The sequence below is a fragment of the Cyprinus carpio genome, chromosome B11 (assembly GCF_018340385.1).
Source record: "Cyprinus carpio isolate SPL01 chromosome B11, ASM1834038v1, whole genome shotgun sequence".
NCBI classification, from domain to species: Eukaryota; Metazoa; Chordata; class Actinopteri; order Cypriniformes; family Cyprinidae; genus Cyprinus; species Cyprinus carpio.
Genome location: NC_056607.1, coordinates 6,976,260 through 6,992,530, shown reverse-complemented (window position 1 = coordinate 6,992,530; position 16,271 = coordinate 6,976,260). Strand labels below are relative to the sequence as shown.

The 16,271-nt window shown below is 35.5% G+C and overlaps 1 protein-coding gene across 2 annotated transcripts; it reads right to left on the bottom strand.

The window, feature by feature from the left end:
* Positions 1–3,337: 3,337 nt before the first annotated feature.
* LOC109099019 (FYN-binding protein 1-like) lies at positions 3,338–15,368 on the bottom strand. 2 transcript variants are annotated; one of them, XM_042733686.1, is made up of 16 exons: positions 15,230–15,368; positions 11,419–11,986; positions 11,136–11,190; positions 10,688–10,764; positions 10,076–10,110; positions 9,900–9,934; positions 8,351–8,462; positions 8,081–8,240; positions 6,378–6,528; positions 6,276–6,292; positions 6,135–6,189; positions 4,603–4,666; positions 4,309–4,471; positions 4,071–4,104; positions 3,940–3,977; positions 3,338–3,749 (listed from the first exon to the last, which is right to left on the bottom strand). In XM_042733686.1, the coding sequence occupies exons 1-16, from the start codon at positions 15,230–15,232 to the stop codon at positions 3,724–3,726; spliced, it is 1,593 nt and encodes a 530-aa protein (XP_042589620.1). In that variant the 5' UTR covers positions 15,233–15,368; the 3' UTR covers positions 3,338–3,723. The 2 variants fall into 2 exon arrangements, with proteins under 2 accessions (XP_042589620.1, XP_042589621.1); XM_042733687.1 differs by having other exon boundaries at positions 6,276–6,289.
* Between the last annotated feature and the right edge of the window lie 903 nt (positions 15,369–16,271).

Sequence of the window (16,271 nt, the reverse complement as noted above, 5' to 3'; positions counted from 1 at the left end):
TGGCATTACCAAGATCTGCCAAACTGCTCAGAATACTGAACGCTTCCCCTCGGATCTGCCTCCGGAGCACAGCTTCCTGAGAAAACGCTTCCTCCCTGACAGTCAGACACAAAGAGCCAATCTGTGTCCGTGCAGTGAATATGGAAACATTAACATTTAGACCTAAGCGTCACGCTTTTAAAAATTAACACCCACCTGCTCTCAGCTGAACTTGACCTTTGACACGTCTGCGCTTTTCTCTTCAGAATCAGGATGGAGCTCGAAGATCATCACAGAGTTTGCTTTTACATGTTCCCAGATCACAGTTGAAACTTTTCCCGTTGCAGCCTCATGTCTTTGGGATAGTCTCCCATTGCACATTATATCATGTGAATCACTCATCTGTTTTAAATCAATGTTGAAAACACACCTTTGCTCTGTGGCATACAGGTGCCCCTAGCTTTTGGGACATTGATCAGTGATGTAGATTGTTGTGTATTGTGTCTGTTTGAGTAATTTTTAGACATGTAAAGCACTTTGGTCAACTGGTGTTGTTTTAAACGCGCTACATAAATAAATGTTAATTGAATGTACATTACCATATTGTACAAAGACATTATTTATGTATATTTATGTGTATATTATTTTTCCAACTGTGCTTTTAACCTTTTAGTCACACACAGAAATTCCAGAAAACTGGAGTTTTTAGTTAAATGCTTGTGTCTGTAATTTGCAAACTATTCCTTTGTTTTTACTTTTCACATATTCACACATTTAATTAATATCTAATTACAGCAATCAATCCTGATCAATATTCTTGCAGCGTTTGTCTTTCAGGAATATTCTGCACTGCTTTGGGAATTGAACGAAGCTTTAATTCAGAGTGAATGTGTGTGAAATGAGCTCCACTGACACCTTCAGTGAAGCCGCTCCCACAGCTGTTCATGAGCGTTTAAATGCTGGGGAATATTCCCAAATTCCCACAGCTGAAGAAGAAACAAGCAGGAGGAATTACTCCAGGAGAAACCACTGACATACTATTGGAAAGATGGGGTTTGAGGAAGAACCCTGCAGAATAAGAGATGAAGAAACATATAAACAAACAACTTATTATTTTCCTTGATTCTCTTTAATGACTGATGAGGAACATTAAAGGGTTACTCCAGCCCAAAATGAAAATTTTGTCATTAATCACTTACCTCCATGTCGTTCCAATCCCGTAAAAGCTTTGTTCGTCTTCGGAACACAGTTTAAGATATTTTGGATGAAAACAGGGAGGCTTGAGACTGTCTCATAGACTGTCAAGAAAATATTAGTGTCAAGGATGCCCTGTTTTCTCTTTCAAATCAAAGCTAAATACACGTAGAGACAGCGCATCCTTGTGGCGCGGATGATACAGAAGAGCATACACAGCATACAATTGTTCCCGACGCTTCATATAACCCAGATTGCACGTCTGATGGCAGATGGAGTATTCTGACGACGACTTTCATACCTTTTCTGGACCTTTACACTGTTATTTACTTGGCAGTCTATGAGACAGTCACAAGCCTCCAGGTTTTCATCCAAAATATCTTAAATTGTGTTCCGAAGACGAACAGAGCATTATGGGTTTGGAACGAAATGTGAGTAAGTGATTAACGACTAAATTTTCATTTTGGGGTGGAGTATCCCTTTAAGATGAAAACTGACTAGATATTACTGGACTCAACAGTAAACCAAATTTGTGCTAAACTGAGGCTCTATTATGTTTCACATTTGTTATTCTTTCAATTAATATTTTTCATTTAATATGCTGACTTTAGACTCAATGGAAATAAATAAAGACAAGCAGCATCAGTTTCAAAAACCTCATAATTTCACCACTGAAGACGGAAACGCAGTCATTTCAAAGACTGAAAAGAATTTTACACAGAAACAAGCTGGAAAACCCGGAGTCAAAGATCTTTCACCTGCACTCAGTGTGGAAACAGTTTCATTCAGAAAGGAAACCTAAATGATCACATGAGAATTCACACTGGAGAAAACCCATCCGCATGCACTCAGTGTGGAAAGAGATTCAGGCGCATAAACCAGCTTCAAAATCATCAGCTCTGAGAGTGAGATCAAGCTTAAAAACACATATTAAAGTTCATGCATCTGTGAAGCCACACTTTTGCTCTCTTTGTGGAAAGAGTTTTACACATCTGCATTTTACACATGCTCACACTGACAAGAGTTTCACTGAATCAGCAGCCTTGAAAAAAACACGAGACAGTTCATACTGGAGAAAAGCCATACCAGTGCTCTTCAAGTGGGAGGAGATTCACCAAATCATCTACAGGCTCATAACAAAAAGCATTGCATCTAAGTGAGCGATGGATAAATATACTTCAGTGCTTAATTTTTTAACAATCTCTAGAACCAATTTCTCAATACTTTGGTCACTTTTGCAAAACTCTTTTCAACAGCAGTCTATGTGACCAAACTGAGGATCATTGTCATTGCTTTGGCACTATATTACATTCAATGACACCAAAACACTGAATTCAGACACTAAAATATTACTGGTCAATTTACATGTTTACATAATCTTTTCAAAACTGTTCAACTTTAGTTCAGAACCATAACACTGAAATTTCTTGCTACATTTCTACAGTATATATTCCAAATCTAAAATACTGTCAAAACAATAAGATGTAGCTAAACACCATTGGCTGTTTATCAGGGTGAGTGCATTATTTTATGTAATTATTAATTGGCACAAATCTAAATCTTACCTATAAACATGCATTGATTGAACAGCTTCCGATTCCCGAATGAATGACTCTTAAGAGTCGGTTCATTGTATTGAATCATTTACACTTGTAAACCAGCCGAAGCGCTCACAGAATTCATTCGAATCAGAAATTGAATCCTGAATTAGTTCTTTCGTCACGTCCGACTTGAAATGAAACAATGTTGTACATATAGTGAAGCTTACACGCATTCCTGACTAGTTATTCACTTCAAAAGATGTGAAGATTATTTGAGTATTGAGTCATATCTATTTAATGTAGCCTAATAAATGTAAACAACCTGACATATTAAACAAATAAAAGGCTTGTTTTTTTCTAAACTAGTTTAAAATTCATATTTTTGACAACAGTCTTGCGTTAGCTGAGTAGACTTCGTACAGGAAATGATTCATTTTCACGTCAGACCTAAACAGTCAAGAGCCGATTTCAGTGCAGTTGTGACGTCATCAAGGTGTCTACTGCACCTGCCAGTCATAGTTGGGTGTGCTGGCAAAGAAAACACTCTACTGCTGTAGGCTGTGGCTTTGCATTTGAAGTGTTTGTAAAAAAAAATTAAATTAAAAATTAAAAAAAGACTAGCATCATTATTCACAAAGTGCGTTTAAAAGTAAATAGCAAACCTCAGAGATAAAACAAACAAGCAAACAATTATTTTTCATTTGAACAGATTTGGATTGTCATATATGTAACAAAAAAAAAAAGAAAAAAAAATATGACAGTAAAAAATCTAACATAAAAACATCACTATGATAATTACAATTGTCAAATTCTTTACAAAATATTCTTTCAATCAGAAAACTTAGAATAATTATAATGTTCCGTAATACTTATTTCTACAATATACAAAGATTTGAGCTCTAGTTTTCCTAAAGCAAACATCTTCAAACCATGTCAGTCACTCATTCGGTGGTGTTCTGTCTCTTTTTGCTTTCTCAGGTGAAAACACTGACCATCATCTTCAAGCAGGTCAGCTGTCATCATTGTCATATATATCTGCCAGTAAACAAACAAACAAACAATTAATCAAATCTGCTATCATAATACAAATACAATACAAATAATAATAATAATAAAAAAAACTCTTTTGATGGGATAAAACCATAAAAATAGATTATGTGTGTGTGTGTGTGTGTGTGTGTGTGTGTGTGTGTGTGTGTGTGTGTGTGTGTGTGTGTGTGTGTACCTGAAGCAGTATCAATGTCATCATAAACATCATTCTCACTGAAAATGGAAGAAGAGGATTTGATAACATTTAAGCAAATATGAATTACTTGTATTACTGTATTTAAATTAAAAATTAAAATGAATACATACTCATGCATAAGGTAATTCAAAGGTACATATCCAACTGTGCAATGAAAAAAAAGCATATGATTAATAATACTGATAAATAATTGTATACTTCTGTTTTTACTTATACTACTTTAACACGTATATTTAAAACTGATTAAAGGAGATATTTATTTCTCAGTGCTCTGGGTTTTAATAACTGAGGAAAAAAGCCAAAGCTTCAATAGCACATGTGTTCCAGCAGGGGGTGTGTGTGACTCACATTTGCCCTGTGTATTACGGCAAAGAACATGCTTCTTGCTGGTCTCCTGTATAACATCCAGAATCTCTTCACGGACCACATCCAGGTACTTGCTCCCACCCTTCTTCAGATTGGCATTAGGATCCACCATCATGGTGTACAGAACTCGGATGGGCCCTTCAAACTGTTACATATTTTCATTTATTTCATATTTTTACTACAATTTAGGATATCAGACATCTTCTCATGGTAATGATCAACAATAATCAAAGCTAATCTGTAAAATACAAATGAACAAAAGTAAGACAGATTCACCTTAAACTTCTTTCGAAAATCTTTCTCATCTTTCTCCCGCTGCTTGATCTTTATGGGATCGTGGCTAAACAAAACCATATGGTATTAATTCTCACATATATGGTGCTCACTACAGTGCACAGAAAAAGAAAAAAAAAAGAAATAAAATACCATTCATGGTGTGATGTTCATTTCGAGAAAAAAAAGATTGTAAATGATTACAATTTTGTTCTGAAGTCAAACATTAAGATATACATCTTTACTGCTTGAAAATACTATTTTGATCATTACATGATTAATGATCAATGCAGAAAATCTCCAGGTTAGGAAAGCTAAAACAAAGCCCTCTTTTTCTCTGTGGTAGTTTGCAGGTAGTTATCCATTAACACACAGTTCAAATATGAAGGTTTGTCATTTGTTCAAAGCGCATGAAGCTGAAGAGAGACACTTCAGCAGCTTTTTGTATGGACAATATAAGACGAAAATAGAAAATAAAAGAAAATTTACATTATTGCTGTGATTGTTGGGTTTTAAACACACATAACCTTAAAGGGATACTCCACCCCAAAATGAAAATTTTGTCATTAATCACTTACCCCCATGTCGTTCCAAACCCATAAAAGCTTCGTTCGTCTTTGAAACACAATTTAAGATATTTTGGATGAAAACCGGGAGGCTTGAGACTGTCCCATAGACTGCCAAATAAATAACAGTGTCAAGGATGTGCTTTTTTCTTTCAAATCAAAGCTAAATACACGTAGAAACAGCACATCCGTGTGGCACGGATGACACAGAAGAGCTTACACAGCATACAGTGATATGGAGAGACACAGAGGAGACTGTTGACAAAGGAAATATTGAATAAAGTCGTTATTTTTGTTTTCTTCGCTTACAAAAAGACACCTTTATCTTCATAAAACCCAGATTGCACGTCTGATGGCAGATGGAGTATTCTGACGACGACTTTCATACCTTTTCTGGACCTTTACACTGTTATTTACTTGGCAGTCTATGGGACAGTCACAGGCCTCCTGGTTTTCATCCAAAATATCTTAAATCGTGCTCCGAAGACGAACAAAGCTTTTACAGGTTTGGAACGACATGGGGGTAAGTGATTAATGACAAAAGTTTCATTTTGGGGTGGAGTATCCCTTTAAGGTTTAGTAACATTAGTGTTATTTCAGCAAAATGTTGTGGGCAAACAAGGTCCATTGTCTGCTGTCAATGCTATACGTATGAAGCATCAATCACTCAGAGATCACTTTTAAACCAATGGGCTTTCTGTTGGTTAACACAGCAAACACGCACCTTTAGTCAGGTTATATTTAATTTGACATAAAATGAATGAAAATGAGGCAGTGATGTTCTATGCCCTTAACAAGTTTTATATTTGTATTTTGTAGCTCAGTGATCAACACTAAAGTTCACAGCACACTAAACAGACTGTACTTCTGATCCCTCATAGCCTCATTTTCATTTGTGTAAAATAAAATATTGGTTACTCTGGTTATAAAAAAAAAGAAAGAAGAAATGAGGAGAAAGACGAGAGGCACCTGATCTCTGGGGGAGGAGGAGGAAACTCTTCACGGTCCACGTCATCATATAAATCTGAGAGAAGCAGAGCACATACTTATCAGTCCAGTGCAGAAAAATCACCTCTCGGAAAATGAAAAAGTCGGTATAGGTTTACTCACCATCACTGTGAAAACTGCTGAAAACAGAAAAAAAACACAATGTGAGCTCAAACTTTTAAAATCATTAAAAAAATGCCCTCAACATGAGGCTTGGGGTCTCACCTGTCCAGCTGGTCGTTGGAGCCGATATCATCGTATACTTCTGGGTTGATGGGCCGGATTGCAGAAGGGTGGTAGGAGGATGTGGCTTCACGGATTTTCCGCTTCACTTCTTCATAATCCACATCCACACAGGAGTTACTGATGTAGCCGACTGCAACAGTAAACACATATTTATTAACTTTCTGAATACTGTTGTTTTATATCCTCGTTAAAGGGGTAGTTCACTCAAAAATGAAAATTCGGTAATTGGCACAAGATGGAAATATCTGTCTCTGCTTCCATTACATTGCAAATTCAACTCATATTAAAGCATACTCTAACCCAGAATATTCCTATAAAGTCTATAGCAGCACAATAACAACTTTGCTTGACATTTTCTTAAAGGGATAGTTCACCCAAAAATTTAAATGTAGTCATTAATTACTCACCTTCATGTCTTTTAAAACCTGTAAGACCTTCATTCATCTTCAAAACACAAATTAAGATATTTTTGATGAAATCCAAGAGCTTTCTGTCCCTCCATAGACAGCAATGCAACTACCTCAAGGCCCAGAAAGGTAGTAAAAACATTTTTAAAATAGTCTTATATACCTTAAAATACCTTTTGTGCGCAAAGAAATAAAAAATACTACTTTATTCAACAATTTACTAACGCAGGTCGACTGACACTATTTTAACAATGTCTTTACTACCTTTCTGGGCCTTGAATGTGGTAGTTGCATTGCTGTCTATGGAGGGTCAGAAAGCTCTTGGATTTCATCAAAATATCTTAATTTGTGTTATGAAGATGAACAAAGATTTTATAGGTTTTGAAGGACATGAGCGTGAGTAATTAAATTTTTTGGGTGAACTATCCCTTTAAGAAAACATCAAGCAAAGTTGGTATTGTGCTGCTATAGACTTCATAGGAATATTCTGGGTTACAATATGCTTTAATATAAGTTGAAGTTGCAATGTTATAGAAGCAGGGACAGATATTTCTATATTGTGCCATGCATCTGATTGAAACAGATTATGGAAAAATAAAAAATACATGGGGCAGGGATTTGGATGGTGATGAAATCCAAGTAGTGACAGATCCTTAATTCCATATTTTGACATACATTCAAGTGAAATGGATTATCAAAAAAGAAGAAAATGTAGGGGGAGGACTTGGATTGAGAAAATGGAAGTGGCCATAAAACAATATTAATATTAAAGCCAGACAATATTGAAAAAAAAAGTTATAAAGAGCGTAAAAAAAAAAAGAAATTAAAAAAGTCACTCAAACCTAAATGAAACTAAATAACCATAAAAATATATTGTACTGTATGTTATTGTTCTACTGATAAGGTCTCCTTACTGTGGCATATTTCTAAGTTCAATTTCATAACCTCTTTCCAATAGTGTGGTTTAAGTGACTTTATTTCTTTACAGAACCGTGGACTGTAGAATAGAATAGAATAGAATTGATAACTTGGTATATAATTGATATTCTTTCTCCCTCACTTCTGAAATGATGAAAACAAGCAGAATATTTCTGATTTAAATCAGAAAGCTGACATCACTTCCTCTGCTGAATGTCTTGCATCATAGACGTCTGTCGTAAGTGCATTGTTGTAAACCTGATTTGTTTTTCTTCCGAAACTGAGGAACTAGTCAAAACGACTTTCTGTGGTAATCGACAGCATGTCACAGTTAGAACTTGAGCGTATTTGACTTACTGTTGCCCCTCAGGTTTCGCGCCAGCCATTTCCCCTCAGGGTTGTTGTTGACGCGGATGATCTCCACGTTCTCGCCCTGTCGCACCGTCAGGTCATTCTTACCGCCCTGCCAGTCCTCTCTCACACGAGCCATGTGGATCACCTCAATAGGTCCATTCAGCTATGCACGCAAACACAATTATTTACATGTTAATGTAGGAATCAGGCAAAAACACATAGAACCACATTTACGATAGCCTTTTTTTAGCTTCAGCATATACAAAAGGGTACCTTAAATTTTTTTCTATACTCATTTTCCAGCTTCTGCTTTTCCTTCAGTTCTTTCTTGTCCAGCTCTGTCTTTTTAGTCTCTTTCAATACTTTCCTCTCAACATGAACAGGTCTGCAACATACAGAAATACAGTTGAAATTAAAGGAACCAGAGTGACTTTCTTTCTTCAGTGGAATCCAAAAAGAAAAATTCTCATGAATGTTCACACTGCTGTTTGTAGAGTTTAACAGTCCCTGTTCATTTAAAGATATTATAATATAAGGGATACTTCTGCAGGCTGTGGCTACAACATATGGATATAACAAGAGAGATTTTATTCCATTAACTGATACATAATGAAAAGATTATTTGATTTATTGTACTTATAATTCCATTTTGCTGCTACAGTATTTTGATACAGTACTTTTTAGACTTCTATGCACAGATAGTAAAAATATAGCCGATAAAAACAAGCCAGTAGTTAATTTTATCTTATAGCCAATAACCCATAAATTCACAAATTTAAAATTCTAAACTATTTTGTCTAAATACACTACATTTCAAAAGTTTGGTATATACTCATCAAGGAAAATTTATTTGATGAAAAAACAGTAAAAACAGCAATATTGTGAAAGATCACACTTTAAAATAACTATTTTGTATTTTAATATTTGTTAAAATGTAATTAATACCTGCTGATTTGCCACACTCAAAAAAATTATTATTATCAATGTTACAAACATTTATGCTTTTCTTTCCTCTTTATTATTATTATCTAGCTTATTTAATTTTTTGCATAAACTGATACATTATTTCAGTATTTTTTCAAGAATAAAAAGTTAAAATGAACAGCATTTATTTGAATTAGATTTTTTTAAACTGTAAATTTTAAAATTGTAAATCTCTTCATTGTAACTTCATTAATTTAATGCATCCTTGGTAAATAAAATTATTAATGCATTTAAAAAGAAAAAATCTTACTGGCCCCCAACTTTTGAAAAGTATAGTGGAAATTTAAAAATAAAACACTAAAAACTAAAATAGTTTTAAATGCTACAAATTAATTTAGCATCACGTTATAATGCACAGTACATACATTTTTATATTTGCAAAGAAGATTATGTATAACATTTTTATTAAATGATAAAGATTAACAGTTTAAGTGAGTGTTAGGTTACATTTCTAAATGAAAAATAGGAGAAATAAGCTTACACACTTGTTATGGCTAAACTAGTATCCTCTAAAAACTGATAAAGTATCAATGTATCATGTTTCTAGGTACCATATATGCAAATAACAAATAGTTATTATACATTTACATCACATTTAGTTATTTAGCAGATGCTTTTATCCAAAGCAACTTACAAATAAGGACAATGGAAGCAATCAAAATCAACAAAAGAGCAAGTTATTATAGAGCAAGCTATGTAGTGTTAATGTGCTCATGTTTAGGGGTATCATAATCATGTACATTTCTGAACAAGCCATTGTTGCAGTTTAGTTTTAACAGTGGTTTGGGTGGACTGGGAAGGGAACGTTGCATCGTAAATGAACATTGATACGACTTACCTGTCTGGGTCTTCATAGATTTCTTGATCGCTGTCCTACAACGCAATAATAAAAAAAAACACATTAGAACACATGATAAGCACATCACAGGACTGTAACCACCGACCCTTAAACATACATCCTCTCTTTCACTTGTTCTGAAACACATAAACACAAAATTAACCCAACAGACCGACCTCATGCTGAGAAGGGAAACCGTCAGTCCATGAGTCTGCAATATGAGAAGACAAACATGCTGTAGTATCAGTGAATGTTTTTTTATGGTAACAAGTATGCTTCATATAAAAAAAGAAAAAAACATTTGAAACAAATGCTAGATTATATATGACCCTGTACCACAAAACCAGTCACAAGTCGCAGGCGTATATTTGTAGCAATAGCCAACAATACATTGTAAGGCGTCAAAATTATCCATTTTCCTTTTATGCCAAATATCATTAGGATATTAAGTAAAGATCATGTTCCATTTAGATATTTCCTACTGTAAATATATCAAAACTTAATTTGTGATTAGCAATATGCACGACTGGTTTTGTGGTCCAGGGTGACATTGCCCAAGCAAAGTCCATCATAGTGCTAGGTTGCTGTGAATGGTCACCAGGGCACTGCTTTGTGGTTTTTATTTAGCTCATTGCTATGTGGTTTCCAACAGGCATGAGTTAAAAAGCCCTCCCTCACGTCTCTATGATATTCTGATCTTCAGATAAGGCTGGGTTGCTCAGTGTAAATCTACAAGATTTTTCCATCTGCTTTATAACCCACCGGGTGAAAACTATATTCACGTTTACCTCTTGGCTTGGGAGGTGTGGGCGGAGGTGGTGGGAGTGCGCTGATGTCATCATAGTCCTCTTGGTGGTCCACGTTTCTGATCCACACAACACATGGAAATGAGAGCTAGTTGAATAACAGCAAACATACCCAACAGCAGCAATTAAAAATAACCATTACGCCACACAATGCATGCTATCTGAGCCGCTTCATAAGAATCTACAAAAAGAGTCAGGAAATGCCACAGTGCATGCATTACACCCACATACTTCCAGGGTAAAAGATCGCACTGTAAGATGCATGTACAAAGCGATACAACAGAATGCAAGATGTTTTTCGTTGCGATTCAGAATGATTCCTCTTTATAATTTAGAGATACAGATCAGACGTGGAAAAACCGACACATTTGTGTTACGGTTTCTCTTCCAAACTTTGCCAACTATTTATAGACAGCCACGTATTACTCACAATTCTGAAAACGATGATGTCAGCAGGCTGGGTTTGTTTGGTGGCCGTGCTGGTCCTACACAAAATACACCATAAATACTGAATTAAACATGTTTCTGTTAATTCTTGTCATGTACACACGTCTCACCTAACATTGCATGGAAAAAGTCTGTGAACAAGAGTAGACATTATAAATTCCTGTTTAGGTCATTAGGTCATATAATTGCAAATATTTATTGATGAGTGATGTATTTTTATTACTGATTTGTCTGCAGACTGAAAAGGGATCTGTTTGGCTACCAACCTTTAGAACTTTGGAGATCTGTGTTTCTTTTGGGAAGAACGACAGGGGCTTTTTTTTGGAAATGATCCAGGTTTACATACGGAGGGCGTTTTGGTTTCGAGGGTCGCGGCCCTACATTGGGAAGCGGCTTTCTCAGCGGTACTACCTCCGACACGCTCCTCTGGCTCGGCAGCGGTGGTTTGAACGCTGAAGAAACTTTCATGTCGCTGGGCTGTTGATGTATCTTGCGCTGAAGAAGTTCTCCTGCCAGCTTGACTCTGCTCGGCACGTTGACCTCCGTAGGGGGCGTTTTAGGACTCTCCTGGGCTCCCAAACGATGAGAGGGAGGAGGTCTTGGGAAGACTCCCTGGGGACCCGAATGAAACATCTCTGGTTCACTGTGAGTGTTCAGAGGAAAGACTGGTCTCGGAGGCACAGCCGTAGTCTTGTTTCGGAGAGCTCCATTGGTTAGAGACTCTGGCAGCGCACCAACCGTATGAGGTTTGACTGCGGACCCACCTCCAGAAGCTGCCATTTCTAACTGAGCGTGAAATTTGGCCCGGAGGGCCTTGACATCCAAATTTTCCTCCTGTAAAGAAATACAATCAATTCTAATCTGAGCTATGTAAATGTAAAAACCTGTTAACTGGTTAACGTTAAGTTGCCTTTCTCCGTATAGTGAAAACTGTAATAGATCTATTGTGACATTTCAGACATTTTTACAGTAAAATACTGTTACTGCCAGCCATCTTATAACTTACAGTGAAAAAACTACTTGTGATGAACTCTGATTAATCATGTGGCTTTCTCTTCATCGCCTGTGTTTTTAAGGTGGTTGCCAACATATTATAAAGATAACACACATATTTTAGTAATATATTAACACTTTTTAAGTTTATGAAACATGTTTTTTTTATTTAACTGGATATCACTAATATTTAAAATGTTGCTACCATATGTTTTACAGTAAAGTTAAATTACACTTGCCTTTTTACTGTATATTTTATTTCATTTTTTTTTTCTTTTTTATAAGTTAACATTCTAGCAGTGTGACAGTTTTTACTCTGGATAGTATTATTGTCAAGCATTCTCAGCTAATCAAAATGAAATATATGTAAAAGGAATATGCTTCAATCAGTAGTAGGTGAACACGGTGAAGGAAATGTCTGTTCAGAGTTAATCATTTGCAGTTAGATGTTTTGATGTCATGTTTGGTGCTGGCTCGTGCTGTGTTTCTATTGAGAGAAACTGGGACAAACAGTACATGACACTGTTGTAGCTCTGATGGCTTCTGTCACATAAACATCCATCTAAATAACATTTGACCTTGTGTGGGTGCTATATCACACAGTATTACCAAAAAAGTGTGCATGCAGGCTACAAGCTACAAAGCAGGTGTGAACTTTCAAGAAAAAAAAAAGCATCCAACAAACATCACATTTCAGTGTCTGACTTGAGTAACTACTACAGAAGAACTGTGAAGAACAGATAGATGGACACACAGAAGAAAACATTTAAGGTTCAAAATACATTAAGCTCTTTGCACTTATTATACTTTATTACTTTTTTAATATACATTCTTAGTCTTCTTGTGAACAATTCATCAGTGTTTTTCTGAGGTATATATATATATATATAAAAAAAAAATTCTCCAAAATGATTTTTCCTGTTTGATTGACATCAGATCCATTAATTTCGGTAGGAATCTGCATTACCTGTAATTTCACATAAAGTGAGCAATACTTCATACATCGCTACACTACTGACAGTGGGCAATCATTTCTGAATCCTTGATTATTCAAAGCTGTTTCACTCTAAATTGTTGTTTCTTTGTTTAAACACCATCTTAAACCAAAAGTGTAGACTGCCTTTAGCCTTTATCGTAATCACATTCATGTTTTGCTATTTTGTTTGTCTTTACAAACTCTGTGACGGGTCGTAATGATTTTCTGTGGTACTCGACAGCAGGGCCACAGATGTTTTCGACAGAGATTAACTTAGTTAAGTTAGGACTTAACTGTAATAGAATACATAGTTGATCGTTCAAAAATAGGCATTGATCAAAATCAGTTGTGGGAGGCAGAAGTTTTTAGCAGAAGTATGCCATCGCTGTGGTGTCGACAGAATGGACTATAATAGACCTCAGACCACACGGTGCCATCACAGCATCCCGTACCCTGATTTGGACTGAGCTTTGAATGTCTCTAATTTGTTTACCCGCTTCCTAAAATGTGGAGTGCATACATAATTTTCAAGGATTTAGCATGCATCTGTCAATCTGCGTTGTGTTTTGAAAGAATAACTCTAAGACATCACACGTTGCGGGGTAGATAATGAACTGTCATGAACTGTTTAAGAAGTGAGCAGCAGATTCAGAACAATAGTGAGGCACAGGAAGTGCCTCAAACCACACACCTTTGCAAAGCACATCATTCAGCAGTGGTTGTCATAGAGATGACAGTCAAAAGTGAACCAATCAGCTGCATGCTTTGCTAAAAACACAACCCGTGTCAGTGACAAAAGAAAAATGAAAGCTTTGTCTTAACTGTTCCAGCCACAATCCAAACAATTATATCATTCATGCTTTAAAATCACACTAAGGTTATCGTTCTTAATTTAAGAGACCACTTTTTTTATAGTCTCATCAGAATTTCGGTGAGACGTCTTCAATCGAGGCATAAGATTATCACTAAAATCTAGTTTTAAAAATCAGAAAAACCCATGGTTGACCACTAATCAGAGCAGCTGTAGTCTATGGTCATTGCTTGTCCATTGATAAACTGCACCAATAAACAAAATGATGATATCTTACAGTACACAATAAACCTTTCTGTTGTTATGACACACAAAACTTTGGTCTAATTTCTCTCTACTCTAAGCATAGCATACACTAAACAAATCCAGATCTCAATTTATTGAAAAGATGTGAAAAGATACGAGGAAAGCCCATCTTTATAGTCTTTCACAGCAGGCTACATTTCACTTTCTTAATGCGCATTGTGACTCAGGGTTAGGCTAAGTGTAATATTGCACATTATCATTTTGAAAGGAAGTTGAAATGTGTGAAAGGTATTCAGTGTAGAAAAAAAAGGTAACAATTTAGTATGGGGACCAATTCTCACTATTAACTAGTTGCTTAATTAGCATGCCTATTGTTAACATATTTGCTGTTTATTAGTACTTATTATAAAGCACATATTCTGCATAACCATATATTACATCCCAATACCTAAACTTAACAACTACCTTAACTATCAATGTGCAATAAATTAGGAGTTTATTGAGGCATACGTCATAGTTAATGGTTTGTTAATAGCAAGAATTGGATCTTAAAATAAAGTGTAACCAAAAAATAATGAAACAAGACATAGCAGCATGAGCTACTTTAGGGTTAAAGATAATTTAGGTTAACAAAAAGTATGTAGAGTGTTTCTGAACACAAACTCAGGTCGGTTCCGAGAAGTTTGACTGACTGTGTCTCAAAACAGAGAGATCTCTGAAGAACTAAACAGCACGCATGCAGTGTTTGAGGGTCTCGGCTGCTGATGCTGATGGTGACCAAAAACTGTTTTGAGACACAGACTGTACACTACGGCCTGCTTTCAAAAAGGTTGCAACAACAACAACAATAATAATAATAATAATAAAAATAATAATAATACAACTTAACACATGAGAAACTATTATTTAAATTTGAGATCTGACTAACTTTATGATATCAGCAGGCTATCAGAATTAACTGATTCCTCAGCAGTCGTCTAATAATTGTATAGGAGGTTTGAAAATATCTATTTACGGTATTTTCGCTAAAAGAGAATCAAGCTGGCCTTACCATGTGTTTTATTTCCAGAGTCTGATGTCATGTGAGTCGAGCTGAAGAGAGCAGCAGACTGCAGCAGTTTCCTGCAGCGCAGAGGAGCGACCACTCAGACCTGTTACAGCAGGAAGTCCTCTACAAGTGAATGAAGGCAAATCAACTGGGCAACTCTGTTTTTATATAACAGACCTTTCAGCTGGTTACAGGAGGCTGTGAGTGGATTACATTAAACCACGTCTACTTAAAAAAAATAAAAAATAAAAAAAATAGCAGAGAAGTTGCCTCGGAACGTGGAGATTTTTGTTTATTGGTGACTTGAGTAAAGGTTTAATTTATTATTAATATTTAAATATGAATTATGGGAAAATCTTGAATTTTAAATATTGCCTTTATAGTCTGTGAGGCTGAAGTGTAAACAGTGATGGAGAGGCAGACGGAGCGTTGTCTCCCTCTGTCGATCATAAAGCAAAATCACAAACATTGTGTGGCTGTTTTCTTCTTGTAAACTAACAAAAATATTAATGCAAATAGCAGCAGTTGTCGGGATTTAAATCACATTTGTGGAGAACATGAGAAAGCTAATGAATAAGTCCTTTAGATGTCCTGCACAGTTTTTATTTTTTTAATATTATTATTATTATTTTTTTTTTTTTTTTGTGGCTAAAGTATCTTCCTCGACAACATTTGCAGAGATCTTAGGATATTTTCCCTAAGAAAATAAAAGTGTCTATGATGTGTCCTCTTAATAGCCCACTGTCCAGTACTTAGTTGATTGCATTTTAGATGTTGTGCTCACGATATACAAGATACACAGTTTTATATCTGCTGAATGGCTTTCTGGAAGATTAATGTAGCCTAAGTTTGGTGAAAAAAAAAAAAAAAAAGTAAATCTATAATTTTTTATATCCAAATTCACTGAATTGTAGATAAGAAGGGTTTAGTTTATATCCTGACACAAGCAAAAATGTGAACAGTGATTTTTTATTTTTTTTTTTTAATATAAAGGAATTAGCTTGTGTAAAGTAGCTTGAAGCCTTTTCCTACGTTCACTTTTACA